General features: G+C 44.4%; 1 protein-coding gene across 1 annotated transcript in view; it reads left to right on the top strand.

Annotated features, from left to right (window-relative positions):
- The window catches only part of LOC119172607 (sodium-coupled monocarboxylate transporter 1-like), a 41,370-nt gene extending 22,270 nt beyond the window's left edge, over positions 1–19,100 (top strand). The window contains exons 13-17 of the mRNA XM_075892113.1: positions 859–945; positions 2,847–3,007; positions 4,286–4,383; positions 14,294–14,424; positions 17,424–19,100. Of these exons, the coding sequence (XP_075748228.1) occupies positions 859–945; positions 2,847–3,007; positions 4,286–4,383; positions 14,294–14,424; positions 17,424–17,528 (582 nt within the window). The 3' untranslated portion in view covers positions 17,529–19,100. The remainder of the gene's footprint in view (positions 1–858; positions 946–2,846; positions 3,008–4,285; positions 4,384–14,293; positions 14,425–17,423) is intronic.
- The last annotated feature ends 1,272 nt before the right edge of the window (positions 19,101–20,372 follow it).

Consider the following 20,372-nt stretch of genomic DNA (forward strand, 5'->3'; position numbering starts at 1 on the left):
ACGCCGTAGCGAAGGGTTCCGGAAATTTCGACCACCTGGGGTACTTTAACGTGCACCCAAATCTGAGCACACGGGCCTACAGCATTTCTGCCTACATCGGAAATGTAGCCGCCACAGCCGGGATTCGATTCCGCCACCTGCGGGTCAGCAGCCGAGTACCTTAGCCACTACACCACCGCGGCGGGGCTAGCTGAGTTACTTTGTCGTAAAGGGGTGCACCAAAGTAGTTCGTGCGCATTATCCGATACATTCACTGCAAAATGCGGACGACGGGAATATTTTGCGTCGTCTACATAAGCGACCACGGTCGAAGATGCGTGTAGCACCTATGAGGCAACCTTGCTATTTTCCGGTCGCGATTATAGGTGGAATGGGTATTTTGGGTTGTGATGAGATAAGGAAAAGGACGAAAAAACGAGCTTACTTGAGTATAGGACACAAAAACCTATAAATAAACAACGTAAATAAAGAAGGACCCAAAGATAAAGTTACGATTACTTCAACGGCCCCGCCGCGGTGGTCTAGTGGCTAAGGTACTCGGCTGCTGACCCGCAGGGCGCGGGTTCAAATCCCGGCTGCGGCGGCTGCATTTCTGATGGAGGCGGAAATGTTGTAGGCCCGTGTGCTCAGATTTGGGTGCACGTTAAAGAACCCCAGGTGGTCTAAATTTCCGGAGCCCTCCACTACGGTGTCTCTCATAATCATATAGTGGTTTTGGGACGTTAAACCCTACATATCAATCAATCAATCAATCAATCAATCAATCAATCAATCAATCAATCAATCAACGATTACTTCAACGCTGTATAAACTTTATTCAGACCTATATGTGATATCTGACTCAATTTTAATTCACAGGCTGCTTTTGTGACGACTGGATCAATTAAAGGTGCAACTGGCGCGGTATTTATCCTTGGTCTCCTGCTTCCCTGGTGCGGAAGTGAGGTGAGTGCGTTGGTATTAATGTCCACTCGTGTGTAGTAATGTGTAATGGACAGATTTCCATTAAAATGCCACCAAATTATAAAGACGGTATCGGAACTGGTGAAATATTTTTTCACTAGAGTAGCTGTAGCGCATATTATGCTGTATGCATTCCTTCTAACCACGCTTAAGACAGTAGTACCCTCTAGTTTTTTTTTTTTTGGTCACTATACGATATCTATCGATTGCGACATTCACGCCGCGAACTGCCTGTGCTCTATCAGCCGCACATAAAATTAGTCATAGGGTACTAGCAATCACAGAGTTTTCAAGGAAAGAAACCCAGGTGAGTCACATGGGGATTATTATGGTTAAAACGCACTCTCGTAGGTGAGAACAGTTTCTGCGGAGCTTGAGACTGTTTATACTTAAGGCTGTCACCATATACTTACATTCCAACACACTCAGTTGAGTTACAATATGCCAGTATAAAGAATGTTTCTTGAAGAATCAATATGTTTTCTGTTTATGTGATGGGTGTAACTATAAACAATAAATTGCTCCCAAAAGAGATCATTCAAGAAAACTTTCGTGAGCAGAATAGGCAGCCTCATGTAACAGGTACAAAATTAGGTAAGTTGCTATCCACTAGTCTATCAACAGCTAAAGAACGGATACAAAAGAATCAGAAAGGCTGTCGATGGGAACAAATGGTTACGTAAAGTGACTCGTAAAGTGGGTCAGATAACAAACATGTGTTGAGGAAGTTCTATTTGTAATCAAGAAGAAGAGATGGGCATGAGCAAAACATAAACGCGTAGGCAAGATAAACAGTTTTCAATAAGAGTAACAGACTGCGTTTTCAGCGAAAGCAAGCGCGCAAGGAAGAGGCAGAGTCAAATGGGCAGATGAGATTAGGAAGTTTGCTGGGATAACGTGACCACAGCAAGCACAGGACCATGATCTACTGGCGATGCATGGGAAGAACCTTTACTCTGCAGTGGTCGTAGTTAGGTTGATGATGATGATTTTCGTGATGATGACGAAAGTGAGTCGATGGCACAGAGTGGATAGCCTAGCATAGGTAAGAAGAGACATATTTTAGGAGTGTTATTATTCAGTGTTGTACGACTCACCAGGGCATCTATCATTATTGTACCATCTACAGAAAAACTTTGGAGCATGTTCGATCTACAAAAAATGCGACTTTCTGCTATATCAGTGCTAAATGCTTGTAATAAAGCTGGTGACTGTATAGGTTGGAATGCCAAGTGCAGTATGGGCATTTACTTCGAAATTATATTCGCAGACAAATGGGGAATTCATCTTTATCGAAAATTCTGCGTCCTGCAAACTTTTGCTGTTGAGTACATTATTCACAACTAGAGAAATGTCTGTGGAGCTAGTATCTGTTCACGTATATAAGAAAAAAAATAGAATACGACAATGAAGATACGAAGACATGACTACAATCCAATAATTTACTTAGTGAAACATAAAAAGACTGTTTTACATCCTGAACACACCGCTTTCACCGGCACCGAACCAGACTGTAAACACATTGGCCAGCACAATAAGATTTCTCGGCGAATAACCCAAAACCTTCTTTCCCACGTGACGCAGTATCATACGTTACACTACATTCTTAGATTTCTGGTGATGTTATCATCCACGTGGTATCATTCACGTCACTTCGCACTAGATCTCGTACGCGTTTTCATTATGTAAAGTGCAGTTAGAGGGAATGTAGCGTGACACATGAGCCTGGAAACAAATTACAGAGTTTTATTTTGGTGTTAGGATTTCACCGATGAAAGCATAGCATCTTGGTCAAAAGTAAATGCGTCTGGTATGTTTTATTGCACTGCCATAGTCTAATACGCCATGCAATTTTCTCACCTATTTGTCAAATACCCCTGCAGATCGCTATGTCTTCAATGTTTACGGGCTTTGGGTTGGCATTGTGGGTGGCTGTCGGACGTCTTCTGTACCCTGCCAAGCCCAGTGGTGCCCGCACCACCCTTGAAGAGTGCGCTTTCAACTACACGGCCACTGTTCCTGTTCAGCGGAGTTACTTCTCAGGGTGAGTCAAGGTCACTTAAGGGATGATGTCATAGCATTAGGAGGCCAGTAACAGCCAACTTGTCCCTCACTATGACGACACGCAGCCATTGCATGAACTTCATTCACTACGAAAACTCAAGCAACCAGCAAGTCAGTTGCGCAGACAAGTGGTTTTTTATTTTTTCCCCTCTGACAGCACCCATGAAAGAAGTACTTGATGGCACCGATATTTTCTACAGTCAATCTTTATCATTTAAAGCAACCTGACATTCTATAGCGTGAACGTGATCGAAGTATGCATTTTTTTTCCTTTCAAGAAAATCGAGTACAGCGAGAAGCGTGCTACGATGCAGCACAAACCTGCTTTCCCAGCATAAATGAGGAAATGCGAGACTTTGATCCTTACCTCCTGATTTCTGTCTGATAATTTTATGAATAAATTGTACCTGTCCTTAGCTCACCCTTTGCAGCCCAGAACTTGTGAAGTTCTTATTAGCTATCATGTTTGTATACTTAAAAAATCGCACAAGAAAAAGGGAGTCCCCGATAACTGGAAGGTGGCGTTCATCTTGTGTTGATTTCAGCCCCTTTACTGATTCCACCCATTTTATTGTTTATGAACGTTGTTGTGAATATTCGCGTACCCTGTCATATTTTGGTATTGGTAAACGTACTCTTGCAGAAACTCCGGAGATGTCCTGAATATCACTAGTTTTATAGTCAACTGTGCATAATAAGTATGCAAGAATTTTCAGCTAAACTATAACACTTTCTTGGCGGTGGTCTGCAGACTTCTTATCTTGAGGGAATAAACTGAATTCTTAATTATAGACAATAAAAAAAGACAACTTTCACGGCCATCACTAATCTTTTGATGTTAGAGCACACAGTGAAGATACTATTACATCGATTCGGCCTAAACATACGAAGATAATAGCTACGGCTACAACACACACACACACACACACACACACACACACACACACACACACACACACACACACACACACACACACACACACACACACACACACGCAAACACACACACACACACACGCACACACACACACACACACACACACACAAAGAGAGAGAGAGAGAGGCAATGTGCGTGCACATGAGGCACCTTAGCTTGAAGAACATTCTGTAAAACGGCCTGAAATGCCCTGATGGTAATCCTATTTGTGCATTCAACAATGTGTTGTCATCCTGCAATGGCTTTATGTGCATAAATTACAGCCATCGCGACAGTGGTGTTGTGCCCGTTTAAGTAAAAGCTTCCTTTCCTGTTTTGCAGTGGAGTATACGATTTGTACCACGTGTCCTACATGTGGATTCCGGTCATCAGCTTCTTCGTCACGCTTGTGGTAGCTATCTCCCTAACGGTAATTTTTTGTAAGTTGACTCACTTCCGTCTTTTAGTGCAGTTTTGCTAGTCTACAGGTGATGCGGAATCATTTAGCACGCGAGGTATCTTCACGATATGTTTAGTTGTAGGATTCTTATAAAACTTTAATTTATGAAAAGTAAAAAAAAAGTGCCCCTGCAGTTATGCTGAAAGAGTTTCAACCAAGAGAGGAATTTTCTGTTTGAAGTTTGCTGTTGATGGCTGTCACATATACATTTCGTTTCACCTACAGCATGACAACCGTATCAGCTTCTTAAGAGAGAAACTGTCGAAGATTTAGATATTGACACAAAATGGTTACTAAGCTTGATTAGCGACTTACGAGAAATCAAGCACCACGTGAGGCCAGCTGCCCTTGCCAGCAGGTCGTATGTATCTTCTTGCGTGTGTATGGTCCAACGCAGCGGGCCAGCCGCTGAACCACCTGAACTTTTAACTGAACCAATGTGTGGGGTGCGAGAAAGCGACAATATTCTTCACTTTTCCCCTTTTCGCTGGTCGTTTCCTCTGGCGGCGCATCTAATGTACCCGTCATGACAATACATGAATTTCCCGCCGACTTCCGGTGGCTCTCCGTCGTTCCTTTCTTCTTTTTCGCTTTGGTGTCTGTCGATTGCCTCGTTAGTTAGATTTTCCCCCTTTTTCTTTTTTTTTTTGTGGCGCCTAACGTTGACGGCGGCCCTCTGCTACGGGTTGTGCAACTTGTGCCATTTCGCTTACATCCTCCGAAGAAGGCTGGACCACCAGCCGACACTGTTAAGAATAAATAAATAAATAATTTGTTTCCCTTGCACTATTCTCAAAGTTTATTAAATATATATATATATATATATATATATATATATATATATATATATATATATATATATATATATATATAGTTATATATATATATAAGGGAAAGAAGTGTATACCTAAGGGCTCGTTTTTCTATGTTTTAACACAATATTATTGAGATCTAATAGGCAATAATGCCAAGGAATGTACAGGGGAAGTTATTAGAACTAATGGAATGTAAATAAGAAGAAAAGAAAGAAAAGTGGATGAAAAAAAAGCAGCCATGAGCAGGAATGGAACCTACGACCTTCGAATAACGCATTCGATGCTCTAACCACTGAGCTACCACAGCGGCCTTCCCCCATCCACTTTTTTTGGGTTTATATGTGAATTTAAAAGTAGGAGTGACAGTCAGCGCCATCTATAAGCCAAGCGACGAGTGTGAAAACACTCTTTTTATGCGCATGTTTGACGTCACGTAGCACGTGAACTTATTATGAGCGGGCAGCTGATTAATAGTCACTCGTATACAACCTCATGACACCAAGTCTGTCAGTACGAGACCCTCGTTTATTGAAAAATAAGGGAAAAAAGTCTATACCTAAGGGCTCGTTTTTCCGTGTTTTAGCACAATGTTAATGAGATCTAACAGACAATAATGTCAAGGTATGTACAGGGGAAGTTATTAGAACCAGTGGAATGTAAATAAGAAGAAAGAAAAGTGGATGAAAAAACAACCAGCCGTGAGCAGGAATCGAACCTACGATCTTCGAATAATGCGTTCGATGATATATATATATATATATATATATATATATATATATATATATATATAGCTACAGCAGCACGGGCCTCCGCCACAACAAACGTCTTCTTCGTCGTTCTTAGGGCCCGTATTTGTCACTACATTGACTCCCCAGTGCGAAAGGAGCCATCCTGACGACCTATGGCACAGACAGGACTGGTCGGTCGTAGTGAGGTTTTAGACGCTCGACGTGCACAGTCTCACGCTCGTGGCGCCGTTGACCTGTAGGTAGCTGAATAGGTTCAACTATGTAGTTGACTGGTGAAGTCTGGCGCAGGATCTGGTACGGACCGTCATACTTGGGTATGAACTTTGAGCAAAGGCCTCGGGCAGACGATGGCACGTGGAACCACACGATTGCCCCAGGTGCGTATGACGAAGGGGATGAGCGTCGGTCATGCGAGTGCTTCTGGCGAGCCTGATCGTGCGTAGTTAGCGAACGTGCTAGCTGCCGACATTCATCGGCATATGTGGCGGCTTCGGCCAAAGTTGATTCTGAAGGGTCTGGGCGGTACAGAAGGATAGTGTCCAAGAAGGATGAAAGTTCCCGACCATAAAGAAGGAAGAATGGGGAGAATCCAGTTGTCGATTTAATTGCGCTATTGTAAGCGTAAGTAACGAATGGCAGTATGCGGTCCCAGTTCGTATGGTCTTCAGAAACATACATGGAGAGCATGACACCCAGCTTTCGATTGAATCGCTCGGTCATCCCGTTGGTTTGGGGGTGGTATGCGGTCGTTGTTCGGTGCACAATGTTGCATTCGCGTAGGAGGGCTTCTACAGCTTCCGACAAGAAAGAACGCCCCCGGTCACTGAGAAGCTCGTGGGGTGCACCATTCCGAAGGACGAGGTTGTGCAGAATGAACAGGCCAACTTCACGCGCAGTGGCCTCGGGAAGCGCCGAAGTTTTGGCGTAGCACATAGTGTGGTCCACGGCTACGATGACCCCGTGGTTTCCAATTGGTGTGTATGGTAGGGGACCGTACAAGTCGATTCCGATACGGCTGAAAGGCCGAGAAGGACAAGGCAGTGGCTGGAGGGGCCCTGTGGATGTGCGAGGGGAGCTCTTCCGGTGTTGGCACAAGGAATATCAACGGACATACTGCCTAACAAAGCGGTGCATTCCGCACCAGTAATATCGAATTTGTAGGCGAGCATACGTCTTCACTACACCTGCGTGGGCGCATTGTGGATCCGCGTGGAAGGAGGCACAGACGTCAGAATGCAGGTGGCGAGGTATTACCACCAACCATTTGCGGCCATCAGATAGGTAGTTTCGCCGGTACAGAAGACCGTCACGGATGGTAAAATGGCGAGCAGTTCGTCGAAGTAAACGGTTGTAGGTACGTGGAGACGTTTGAGACAGGTACTCTAAGAGAGACGCTATCCATGGATCCTGGCGTTTCTCAGCGGACATGTCGGCCTGTTCAAGTGAAGAACATTCACAGCTGGAAACAAACGCTGCAACATAATTGTGGGCATACGAATGCTTGTGGCCTCACCGATAAATTACACGAATATCGTAATCTTGGAGACGTAGTGCCCAGCGAGCTAGGCGACCTGATGGGTCTTTTAACGACGACAACCAACACAATGCGTGGCGATCAGTCACGACGTCAAATGGGCGGCCATATACGTAAGGTCGGAATTTTGTGATTGCCCAAACAATGGCAAGGCATTCTTTTTCGGTGACTGAATAGTTCTTTTCCACTTTAGTGAGGGTGCGACTAGCGTAGGACACAACATACTCATCGAAGCCAGATTTACGCTGAGCAAGAATAGCGCCGAGGCTAACTCCACTAGCGTCCGTATGGATTTCGGTTGGAGCGTCTGGATCAAAGTGGTGTAGGATAGGTGGAGATGTCAGAAGATGGCGTAAAGACGCGAATGCTTCGTCGCATGCTGGGGACCACGCCGAGACGTCTTGGTTGTCGGCAAGTAGCTGCGTCAGGGGTGCGATTATGGTGGCGAAATTGCACACAAAACGGCGAAAATATGAGCAGAGCCCGATGAAGCTGCGGAGTTCCTTTAGTGTAGCCGGCCTGGGAAAGTCGCCGACAGCGCGAAGCTTGGTTGGATCAGGACGGACACCATGCTTGCTAACAACATGCTCTAAGATGGTAAGCTGGCCGGCAGCGAAGTGGCATTTCTTCAAATTCAGCTGCAGTCCAGCGTTCGAAAGACAAGTCAGGACGCTTGCGAGGCGGCTGAGGTGGGAGTTGAAGTCCTTCGGGAAAACGACGACTTCATTCAAATAGCACAGGCATGTGTTTCATTTAAAGCCTCTAAGGATGTTGTTCAAGAGACGCTCGAAGGTGGCAGGCGCATTACAGAGGCCGAATGGCATGACGTTAAACTCGTACAATCCGTCAGGCGTTACAAACGCAGTCTTGGAGCAGTCGGCTTCATTCATAGGGACCTGCCAGTAGCCGGATCGAAGATATAAAGAAGAAAAGAACTCTGCTCCTTGCAGGCAATCGATTGCGTCATTGTTTCTGGGCAGCGGATAAACATCTTTTCGGGTGATCTTGTTAAGACGCCTGTAATCAACGCAAAATCTGATGCCGCCATTCTTTTTTTTTTCACAAGTACAACCGGAGAGGCCCAAGGGCTTTTTGAAGGTTTTATTACACCACGTCGAAGCATATAGTTCACCTGATCATCAATGGCACGGCGTTCAGCGTGAGAATCTCGACATGGGCGCTGGCGCAAAGGTGCATGGCTACCGGTGTCGATTTTGTGAACGATGGCAGACGTGCGACCCAAAGAAGGTTGGCTATGGTCAAAAAACATCTTGAAGCAATTGAGTGAAGCCAGGAGTTGGGTGCGCTGAGCAGCGGGAAGTTTAGGTTCAATGGATGGGGAAAAAAACCTCCGGAGATAAGTGGGAGCGGTATCAGAGGTAATGGTGTTTAAGTGGGATGATGACAAGTCATCAGGTAGGTGACTGGATGAAACAGAATCAATTTCCTCAAGGTGACCGAGGAGTTCGCCACGGAATAATATGGCCGGGGAAGGAAGTGAGTCCATTATATAAATGGAGCCACGTGAGTTTTCTACGGTGACAACTGCAAACAGGAGAAGGAAGCTTTTGCGAGAGCCGAAGGTATCAGAGGGGATAAAGAGGGCGGTGACTGAGAGTGCGTCGTCGCAGAAGAGTAGCACATCAACACAGGATAGAGGAGGGATGTGAGTGTCTGCGGCTACGGTGACTGGGAAGATAGCGGCTTGAAAGAAGGTTCTTCAGACGTCGGCGCTTCACACAGGGGCAGTTCACACATCGTCAACAACTCTAGTTCAGCACGCGCACAGTGAACGATGGCATGATGAGCGCAGAGGAAGTCCCAGCCTAAGATGATATCGTGCGCACATGGGGAAAACACAACGAATTCGACCACATACAAAATATTTTGGATGACCAGTCGAGCTGTGCACGCCGCAGAAAGTTGGATGTGATGCGCAGTGGCCGGGCGGAGAGAGACATCGGAAGGCGGCAGCATAAGCTTCTTCAACTGGCGGCACAGTTCACCACTTAACACAGACACGGCAGCACCAATATCTACGAGTGCTTTCGCAGGTACACCATCAATATGCACAGTTATCTCATTATAGGTAAAAACGGAGGCCTTGAAGGTTTCGATACATGCGCAGCTCTTGTCTCGAAAACTGCGATGGTCAGTTTTCCGTTTGGGCGGGTGGTGATCGAGGAAGCATCGGAGAAATAAAGCGGCGCCGTGGTGAGGGCGACCGATTCCTGTCGAAGCCGTGGCGACGTAGCGGCGACTGATCCAACGTGTGGTGGAACGAAGATGGCTGTGGTAGCTCTGGACGATAGGAGTCGTAAGTCGCCTCACCAGCAGTTGGGTTGTAATCCCGAGGACGGCAGTAGCGTGCTACATGACCAGAAAGCTGGCAGAAGTAGCAAATTGGCCTGTTGTCTGGAGTGCGCCAAGGGTTTGTTGATGGTTGTGTGGGTGACGAATAGGAGGTGGATGGCGACGGGTAGGTGGACTTGCTGCGTAGAGGGGACGGGGATGTCTAGCAAGATCCGTGACGGTTGGTAGCGACCGCGGCGATTGTCTGGCGGCCTCGGCGTAAGTGAGAGGAGCGCAGATAGGCGGAGGATTGTATGTGGGAGACAGGGCGTCAGAAACTTGCTCTTCGATTGCCTTGCGGAGCATTGGCGTCAGCGTGTGCGCACTGTTCGGGACGTACGGCACAAAAGATAATTGGCGCGAAACTTCTTCTCGGACAAAATGCTGGATTTGCTGCATTAACGTAGTTTGTTCGGAGGAAACAGCGCCAATGGTTAACCCAGATGTAGAGGTCGCGTCGAGGTTTGGACGTTGAGTAGAAATCCGCTCTCTCCGCAGCTCGTCGAAACTCTGGCAGTGCTGAATAAGCTCACTCTAAGCTGAAAAGAACTAAAGTGGGGTATGCCACTGGTCCTTTATTTGACTAAATGCGTTGCCACAGTTTTTGAACCAATTTTGGACTAACTGCGGGAGCAACTGCAAGGATTCAACTGTTACCCCCTAGCACTTACTCCACTTGGTTTAAAAGTTGGTCCCAGTAGAATGCTCCAGTGGGACTGACAGTTTAACCGTCTGGACGAATGGCAATAAAATGGCAACACTGCACTTGTGGAGTATAATTTATGTTTATTCCAATTTAATTAGCAATGACGAACGCAATAATTTGGTTATGCAACACACATACATACACATATATACACACTACTATATCAAAGGAAAACACCACAAAAGCTTACCGCCCGCGCTACACGTCAGAGAACAAACTTTCAGATATATATAGCACACTATTTTGACCTCCCATGTAGTGCCAGTGGGTGACTTTTACTCGGCTTGAAAAACAATAAACATTGACACCGTAACGCTAAAATTTACATGGGCACGTTTGTAGCACCGAAGTGCACCTGTCTTTTAATATGGATCCATCTAATCTTCAACATCCCTCCAGCATTAGAATACGAATTATCAGATGGCATGCGATCATGTCGGCCGAACCAGCATTCGCGGTGCTAGTGCACGAGTCCGCGAACACAAACATAGCAGCGGCGGTTATGTTTAAAAGCCAGTGAACCAGCCAGGCGCCCCGCCTGCCATACCGTGCCGGCTTGCCGACGACGTCGCTAGGCTTACGACGAGTACGTCTAAGCGACCACCGGCGATCGCAAAATGCAGCTAGCGTGGAATTTACGTCGTCGTCATTTTATAGTCGCAAATGAACAATAGGTAAATGTCCCATGTTCGCGGTGTCTTAAAGAGTGATGTAGCTATCTATACTTACAGCGACGAGACCATTCGCACACAGTAAAAATTTTTACACCCAGAAGGGTGTAAATGAGCTTGTCCCGTGGACGACACCTCAAGGGTGTTAATTCAGCACCTTCCAAAAAGGGTGCTTTACCATGCACCCTTAGAATAGGGTGTACATGTAAAAAACTGTAGGGTGTTACAAACACCCTTAAGGAAGGGTGCCTTCGATGTCCTTCACTTTTTTAGCACCCTCTGAGGAGGGTGCGAGAAGGGTGCACAAGGGTGTTGAGTGCCCATGGCAGGGGTGGCAGTATTCTTTTAGACTGCTGCAGGCACGGTTCTTTCAACGCGCTGGGAAGTCGCTCGCTGTGTACCACCGTGCGCATGATTAGTTGTATCCACGATCGCTTACACGCTGGATGTTTGATAACGATTGTCGCAAGGAGAAAAAGACATAAGTTTGCATGAGCTTTAACGCAGGGGACTATATTTTCTGTAAAAGAAATTGTATGCGACATTTCCTTCGCGTGTGCCGGCAACGCACTTACACCAGCAGCCAGGTTGATACAGATGACATACTAAGGCTACTTTTTCTATATATCGCTTCGAAGTTGTGGTCACTGTGTGGGTACACGACCGCTGACGAACAGCTTACTTTTATTAGCGTTGTCAGTGTTCCTCTTAGTTCAAACTAATTCAGCACATTGAAGCGAGTTATCCGCATTGCCCATGTTCGGCAACTTTCACTTGGTTTCGGCCCGCCCGTGCCGGCATGATGGAAACGCGAGGGCACTTGCTGTGTGCACTGACTGCATGTCGTACATGCTTCTCATAACATCTCCTCTCATAACATCTTGCCCGCCGCGGTGGTCTAGAGGCTAAGGTACTCGGCTGCAGACCCGCAAGGTCGCGTGATCGAATCCCGGCTGCGGCGGCTGCATTTCCGATGGAGGCGGAAATGTTTTAGGCCCGTGTACTCAGATTTGAGTGCGCGTTAAAGAACCCCAGGTGGTCGAAATTTTCGGAGCCTTCACTACGGTGTCTCTCATAATCATATGGTTGTTTTGGACGTTAAACCCTACATGTCAATCAATCAAATCAATCAATTATCTCATAACATCTTCTATTCGTTGCATAGTGCTTCGCTTCCACAATAGCGTATAACCTATATAACTTGTTTTCATGATCGCCGCCCACGCCGAGCATTGCAGTGCAGCATCGACAGGAGGCGATCGCAGCGAAGTTGCCCTCCCCGTTCGTCCGTCCATGCCGGGCGTTTGCGCACGACACGCAGTGTCACGCATATTTAGTCCCTGTTGAACGAACCGTTCGTGCGTTGGTTTAACGACTGCAGTTAGTCGAACTCTGCCGAATGCCCGCTTAAAGTGCTGGGTGACGGTTTGCGGGCTTTTTCGCAACGAGCACGTGAAAGGCGCCGTCCTCGATACCTTTCATGATGTGCCGTATTTTGTCAGTGTCAGACACTTCGGAATCGATACGACGGCAGAGGTCCAGAACATCCTCAATATACAAGGTAAAGGTCTCGCCTGAGCGCTGTGCGCGGCAGCGCAGGCGCTGTTCGGCGTGGAGCTTGCGAACAGCGGGTCGGCCAAATACTTCTGCGCAGCGCGTCTTGAAGGTTGGCCAAGAGGGTATTTCCGCTTTGTGGTTGTTAAACCACAGTTCTTCCACACCCGCGAGATAGAAATTGAGGTAAGCGAGCTTGTCTGTGTCATCCCACTTATTGCGGGCGCTTACCGCTGCAAACTGCGACAGCCAGTCTTCGGCGTCTTGGTCGTCGGTCGCGTTGAAAATCACTGGATCTCGCCGTCGTGGCATTCCGGAACAGGTGACAGATGGGATTATCACTGCAGGGGGCTGAGTCATGTTGTCAGGCATTGGCGAGCCGAGGGGCTGAGGTAGAGTCCGGGGACGGAGATTCAGTTTGAGACAATCAGCACTTGTCACCAAATGTAAGAATACTGCTAGACGCACGCCGGGGTAGAGCAACCGTTTATTGGGCCTAACAGCACTGAGACAGCAGCCAGCGGTTTCAGCAGCAGCTGCAGCTTTGGTTGGTTGGTTGCTTGCTTCCTAAACACCTTGGCGCAACCCACCTATGGGGATAGGTCATAAATGGGACGGTGCCTTGCTTTTTAAATTAATTCACTTCTTGAAAGAGAGGGTTGGATTACTTAGGTAATATAGGTAATAATTAAAGGTGTCCAAATTCTAAACAAAAAACTTGAAAAGAAAACATACACATACAAAAAAGGAAAAATACATACATAAAAAACTTAAGTTACATATTTTAGCATTCCAGTCTTTTAGATTCTCGTAAGAAATTTGTCACAGCGGTAAAAACGCTCCTGTGGCTGAATCCGAATGCGACTGCGCCAAGTGAAAGAATCAACGGAAGCGTCAAGTTTAAGCCCAACTTTCGTAGGGGTTCCTTTAGTAGATTTTCCCTTTGAGTTTCGAATTTCTAGCGTGACAAAAAGAAGTGCTCCAAAGATTCCCTCTCATTACAATAAAGGCACAAAGGCGAGTGTGCCAGACCCGACCTATGAAGGTGAAATTTCAATAATAAGGGGACTCGACAACGCAGCCTGGTAATCACTATTTCTTCATTTCTTGATGAACACCACTTATATATATATATATATATATATATATATATATGGTGGCTTGGCTTTCACAGTTCTGTTTGCGTGTGGCATTCCACTGCAAAAGACGCAGAGTGTCCCGACTTTCAGGACGCCTGAACTTGCATGCCTTTACACCGAAGAAATAAAATGTCACTAAATGCCAATAACTCCACTCCCCTAACCGCTACCAAATAAAAGAAGGTATATTTACCATCACGATGATTTCAAAAGTAGTTCAGTACTAAACATGTAGTGCAGGGTAAAGACTTCGAGTACCCAGAAGACAGACCCCAGAGGTCGGTATTTGTAAGCGAAGTAACTAAGTTGTTTCTCTGTAGTGCGCAGTTGTGCTACAATAAATGTCTGTGGTTTCCTTGTCTTTATGCAGCGTTTAAGAAGTCCGTCGATGTAGATCCGAGCTTGATATCACCTTGCATGAGAAGAATATACCTGATGATGAAAACCCACAAGAAGGAGCAGTCAGCAAAGGAACACACACCTGTCTCGATGAAGATGGAGGTATGTATATGACATTTAAATGCTATTAGAATGTCAAAAATTGATTTAGTGTTGTTGGAGCTCGAATTCACCAGAAAAAAATGCATAAGCTAATGCACAAGAAGTCAAATAAAGAACTAGCAGTCACAGGAAAACTACAGAAATTCAGAGTTTCACTAAAGAATAAATTCGCAGCTCTAAACAATGTAACCGACGTTAGTATTGAATCAATGAACAATAATCTTACTAATATCATAAAAAAACTCTACAATTGAAGTCGAAGCTACTGTCACTACACAGAAGACTGGAAAACTATTCCAGGAGACAAAAAATCATATTAAGAGGCGACACACCACGAAAACCTAAAATCTAACCGAGAATACAGAGCTTGTGGAGCTTTCGAAGTTAATCAATAGGCGTAAGGTAGCTGACATCAATAGGTATCACATGGAGAAAATGGAGCAGGCTGTAAAACCGCAGAAGCCTAAAAGCTGCGAAGACAAAGTTGTACATAACCGAAAATCAGATGTATGCATTAAGCGACAAGGCAGGCAGTGTCATAGCCCATATGAAGAGGATAAATCAAGGGGCAGAGGAGTTCTACAGCGAGCTGTACAGAAGCCGAACCTACCAGGTTGATATCATAAGAAGCAATAATAGGCCAGAAGGATTCGCCTTACGTGTAGCGACAGTTTAAGTAATAAAAGCACTAGACAGCATGCAGAGAGACAAAGCCACTCGTGAAGAAAAGGTAACAACGAACTTGCTAATAAATGGCGAAAAAACTATGTTTGAAAAACAGGCCACCTTATATACGAAGTCTTTTTTGACGAGAAGGGTACCATACTCTTGGAAAAATGCCAACATCATCTTCATCCAAAAGAAAAAAAAAGATATCAAGAAATTGAAAAGTTACAGGATGATTAGTCTACTCTCCGTTTTCTACAAACTATATACAAAAAACTAATAGCTAATAAAACCAGGGTGGTATTAGAGTTCAATAAACAAAAGGAACAAGCAGGATTTCGTACTGGCTACTTCACAGCGGACCATATTGCTACTATCGATCACGTTGAAACATCGGCAAGGATGCAGGCACTACGGAATCAAGGCGTCGACGAACCCTACGCAAACATACTGAAAGAAACATACAGTGGATCCACAGCCCCCATCATAGTCGTCCATAAAAAAAGCGTCGGAATCCCAACCAATAAGGATGTAAGGAAAGGAGACAAGATCTCTCCAGTGCTATTCAGCGCGTGATTACAGGAGGTTTTTAGGACCCAAGATTGGGAAGAGTTAAGAATGAGATTTATTGAAAAGTATCTTATCATGCTAATTGCCACTGGCCATGCCTGGATGAGTAACTCAGGGGATGAATTACATCTCGTGATTACTGAACTGCACACGGACAGTAGAAAAGTAGGTCTGAAAATTATTGTGCATAAAACTAAAGTAATATAAAACAGTCTCGGCGGGAAACAGCGCCATGCCATAGGTGCAGAGACGCTGAAAGTTGTGTAAGGAAAAGGTACATAGCAGCTGCATATTTCTGCACCAATGAAGCAGAAACCTGGAGGCTTACAAAGAGAGTTCAGTCTAAATTGAGGACAACACAATGAGTAACGGAAAGGAAAATGATAGGCTTAACCTTAAGAAACAAGGACAACGCAGAATGGGTCAGAGAACAAACCGAGGTTAAGGGTATCATAGTTGAAATAAAAAAGAAAGAATAGACATGAGCTGGGCATGCAGCACTTAAGCAGAATAACCGCTGGTCGTTGAGGGTAACTAACTGCATTCCAAGAGAAGGCAAATGCACTTAGGGGAGACAGAAAGTTAGCTGGGTCGAAGAGATTAGAATGTTCGCAGCTATATCATGGCAGCAGAAAGCACAAGACCGGGTTGATTGGTGGATCGTGGGACAGGCCTTTGCCCTGCAGTGGGTGTAGTTAGGCTGATGATAGTGATGATTGTGTGATGATGATTGCCACAAAAAGTAAAAATAATAAATTAGTGAGGAGCTATAACGTGCCGTGATTATATATGTAGATGTTAGCTCACAAATAAACCTTTGCAGTGGTATAACTTACGCCTATCGAATACAGGCACCTGAATTTTTTTGTGTGCCCTCGATACTTCGACTGCGAGAACGAATCAAGCGCTGCCAATAAAGTGCTTCCAGACTAAAAATATGTAAGCTCTGCTTGATGGCTGAGTTGGAATACTACTACTACTACTACTACTACTACTACTACTACTACTACTACTACTAATAATAATAATAATAATAATAATAATCATTCTAATAATAATAATAATAATAATAATAATAATAATAATCACTGGGGTTTCGCTTCCTAAAAGCACGATAGGATTATGAGAGACTCAGTAGTGCGGGGCTGTAAAAACTTTGACCATCTGATGTTTTTTTAAAGGGTATGTCATCGCACAGTACATGGACCTTTACCATTTCACCTCTATTGAAATGTGACTACCACGCCCGAAATAGAACCCACGACCTCGCATCAGCAGCCGAGAGCGCTATAGCCGCTGTTACACTGAAGGGGACGCTGAGTTTTATTAGGCAGGTCATAAAGAATGATGGAGAAGCCGGTATAAATTTGAGGCGAGGAACAGTACCGCAAAAGTAACAAAATCAAGCGCACTTAAAAAAAAGTGATATTTGGCTCCATTGTAGGTATCGTGCAGTTTTGAAAAAAAAGAAACAAAGAACGCACCATGTAGTTATTTTTGCTAAGACTTCGCTTGTCTCCTATATAACACTCTTGATAAATAGCCTGTTAAATTCCCAAGGAGATAAGCTCTCTTGTAAGTGTCGTTAGGAGCTCGACTTCCCAAGTTAGGCTTAACCTGTATCTTTAACCAGAGTAAATTATGTGACAAGCAGTGACTCACCAGAAAGAGCAACACGCACTATTAATTTATTAGTGCATGCCCACATTTTTCTTCCGTACTATAGATCTCCTGACTGTTTGTGTTTTTTTCTCGCTTTACAGGAAACATCTCATCCGTCGGTGCCCAGTGTTGTCAGCGGAAGTGGAAACTGTTACACGAATCACGCCATGACAATTGACAACGGCGTTAAACGAACAGACATTTAGTTGCCAAAAACAAGCAAGGCAGTAATGTTGTATACTTTAGCGATGTATCCCAGTATGTGAGACTCGAAAAGTTTGTGCGAACTCGCGCTGTTACATATTGTAGCGCGCTGGAGGTACGAGTTATGTATATATCAGAAAGAGGCATATTTACCGTCCTAATGTATAACGCGTTCATTACGAGAAAAGCTAATTGAGGTGCCTCTACTTCGTGTTTGCAGTAGTGTCGCAGACATATTTCTTCGCAATTTCGGAATGACATGTTGGGCGTTACATTCAATGTGTACTCATTAATGTCCTTCAATCTGGCGAGAATGGGTGCCCCAAGAAGCAGTTTTTTGCTTTTCTTATCAACCCCATAGCGCTAAAGAATTCGTGTCACAGAAAGGCCGGAATTCGTGTCGGTGTAGGCGTCATTGATTGTGAGCGGAAAATATATCATCTTTGCATGACCGAAAAATTTAGAAAGATGCAAATAAAGTAAATAATAAAAACTCTGTGTATCGGAGGGGATCGAACGTGGGCCGTTTTCGTGGCAAACAAGTGTTCTACCATAGTCATGCCTCTTTTTTTCTCTATTTCCGGTTAAACTTCACGCACACGATGAGGAGCTAAATATTACGATAAACAACAAACATGGCAGAACCATTACTATATGTGCATCAAGCACTGCTAAAGCACATCAAACCCCAAAATTCCTTCATAATAAGCAGAGATTTCTTTTTAACCACGAAAGAACACTTGTATTTGTTCTTACTACCTCCAGAGACGTTGATATTCTTTCTTTAAAATATTGCTTTGCGGGTCTCCTGTCAGGGTCACAGTGAAATCCAGTCATTCGAGAGTGTCATATACTGTGCAAGCCTGTCATAATGATTTAATAAAAACGTAACCCAACACAATTTTAAATTTTTCGTGTGTTTTGCATAAAAACACAACCACGCTTCTACTTGTGGAACAGTGACAATAATTCCCTCTGATTAGAAATGCAGTGAAAGTAACTTTCATGTATTACAAACACAGGCGTCCTGTATACATGCTTCACAAACCAATATGAAGAATTGTCCTAATAATGCGTGTTTTAAGCGTGCATTGCCATCGGCCGTAAGAACATAATACTGTCACAATGACTCCATCGTTTAAAGCCAGTCATCCACTTCAAAAGACGCACACGTAACTACACCTTCAATGCCACGTAGTGGTTGGATAGCAAATTCGAAAATATTTCATACACTAAGTGTTTGAAATACGCACTAGGAACAAAATATTGCTATCGTGTTCAACTCTTGAAGAAAATTGGGGGAGCTTAAGGCTCCCCCAATTTTTTTTTACACTGTTGTCGAGTAATGACGAGCCGATAGTAGTATACTTTCGACAGCGTCATATGTTAGTTGTTTTACGTTTTTATTAGAGTTAATCGTCTTCCTAGTAGGTTTCTGTATGTATGACCATATGTATGTCTATAGTTGTGTCTATAGCTGTGCCTATCTCAATATGTATGTCTCTTTCAGTGTCTATGCGAGTGGTTTATTGATTGTCTTATTTCGCATTAAATCACGATAGCTGAACGTACCGACTTCCACGAAATAATCAGCCCTGGCCTTGTCGAATGAATAAAGCGATGATGACAGAAAAGCAAGCACCAGAATTATTTGTACAAAACCCATTTCTTTCATGTCATCAAAATGCTATTGTTTACATGTTTGACAGGTTCTGGCACTTGCTATAGTTGTCAAGAAATATTGCATGTTTAACAATTTCAGTCTTTCACAGTGCATGAAACGAGGACAAACAAAATAAGAAACACAGTGCTACTAGTGTCTCCTGTTCCTTTTTTGTTTTTTTGATAAGCTACCCGATTCTTGGTCGATCCCCCAGTGTGAGTGTGAGCCATGGGTTTAGGATCTACATCTACATCCTGTTTTTTTGTCCTTGTTTCATGCGCTATGAAACATTAAAGATAATAATAATTAAAAGGCGGATTGCAAGGAGCACAGTTCAAAGCTGCTCAGTACAGCATAACACTTAATAGGCTAAAGCTTTGCTTCCCGCAAGGAAAAGACAAAGCGCTTTAGCAAATTTCACAATGCCCATGACGACGCAACTTCGAGTGAATCGGAATCAAATTCGCTCCGAAGGTTTGTCTCACCAAAAAACAACACTTCCGAAGGAGGGCTCACATCACGCATTTATACACTGCGCAATAGTAACCGCAAGGAGTCGTGGTTCTTGCGCGCCATGTTGCATCAACTTGCGAACAGCGAATTTGCATTGAAAAAAACAACAAATATGAATATGAACGTCCTCACCCAGCGAAGAATCGAAAAATGTTGCAGTATTCCAGAAGATCGGGAAGCGATATTTTGGTGAAGGTAGTGTTTTCTGCAACTTAGTCCCATTTGTTTCGTAGTGCACAAAAGGTCGCAAAGGTCTGCAGCGGGAAGAGAAAAATACTATCAGATGCATGGCAAATGGTTGTGTTGGAGTCGCTAAGCGAATTCCTCTCTCTCGTGCTTATTATATAGACACATTGGCCAGACTGATTGATGTATCAACACGCGCCTCTGAAAGCATCAAAATTTATTAAACGGAGTCACCTCATCGCAACTCGCATTGCCAGTCATGCAAATTCAATTTGATCCTCGAAGGTACTCGAGGGCGCATAAAATCACAATTACTGAAAATCAATACCTAGCCGGAGTAGGGACACCTGATATATTTGAATGAATGAGATGACAATGACAGAAAAATTAGTTCCCGTCATGTGGGCACCCGAAGCCATTTTCTTTATTCTGTTGTTGAGGCTTTATGGTAGCACAGCAAGGGCCAAGACACCCAATGCAAATT

The sequence above is a fragment of the Rhipicephalus microplus genome, chromosome 4, assembly GCF_043290135.1.
Source record: "Rhipicephalus microplus isolate Deutch F79 chromosome 4, USDA_Rmic, whole genome shotgun sequence".
NCBI lineage: Eukaryota > Metazoa > Arthropoda > Arachnida > Ixodida > Ixodidae > Rhipicephalus > Rhipicephalus microplus.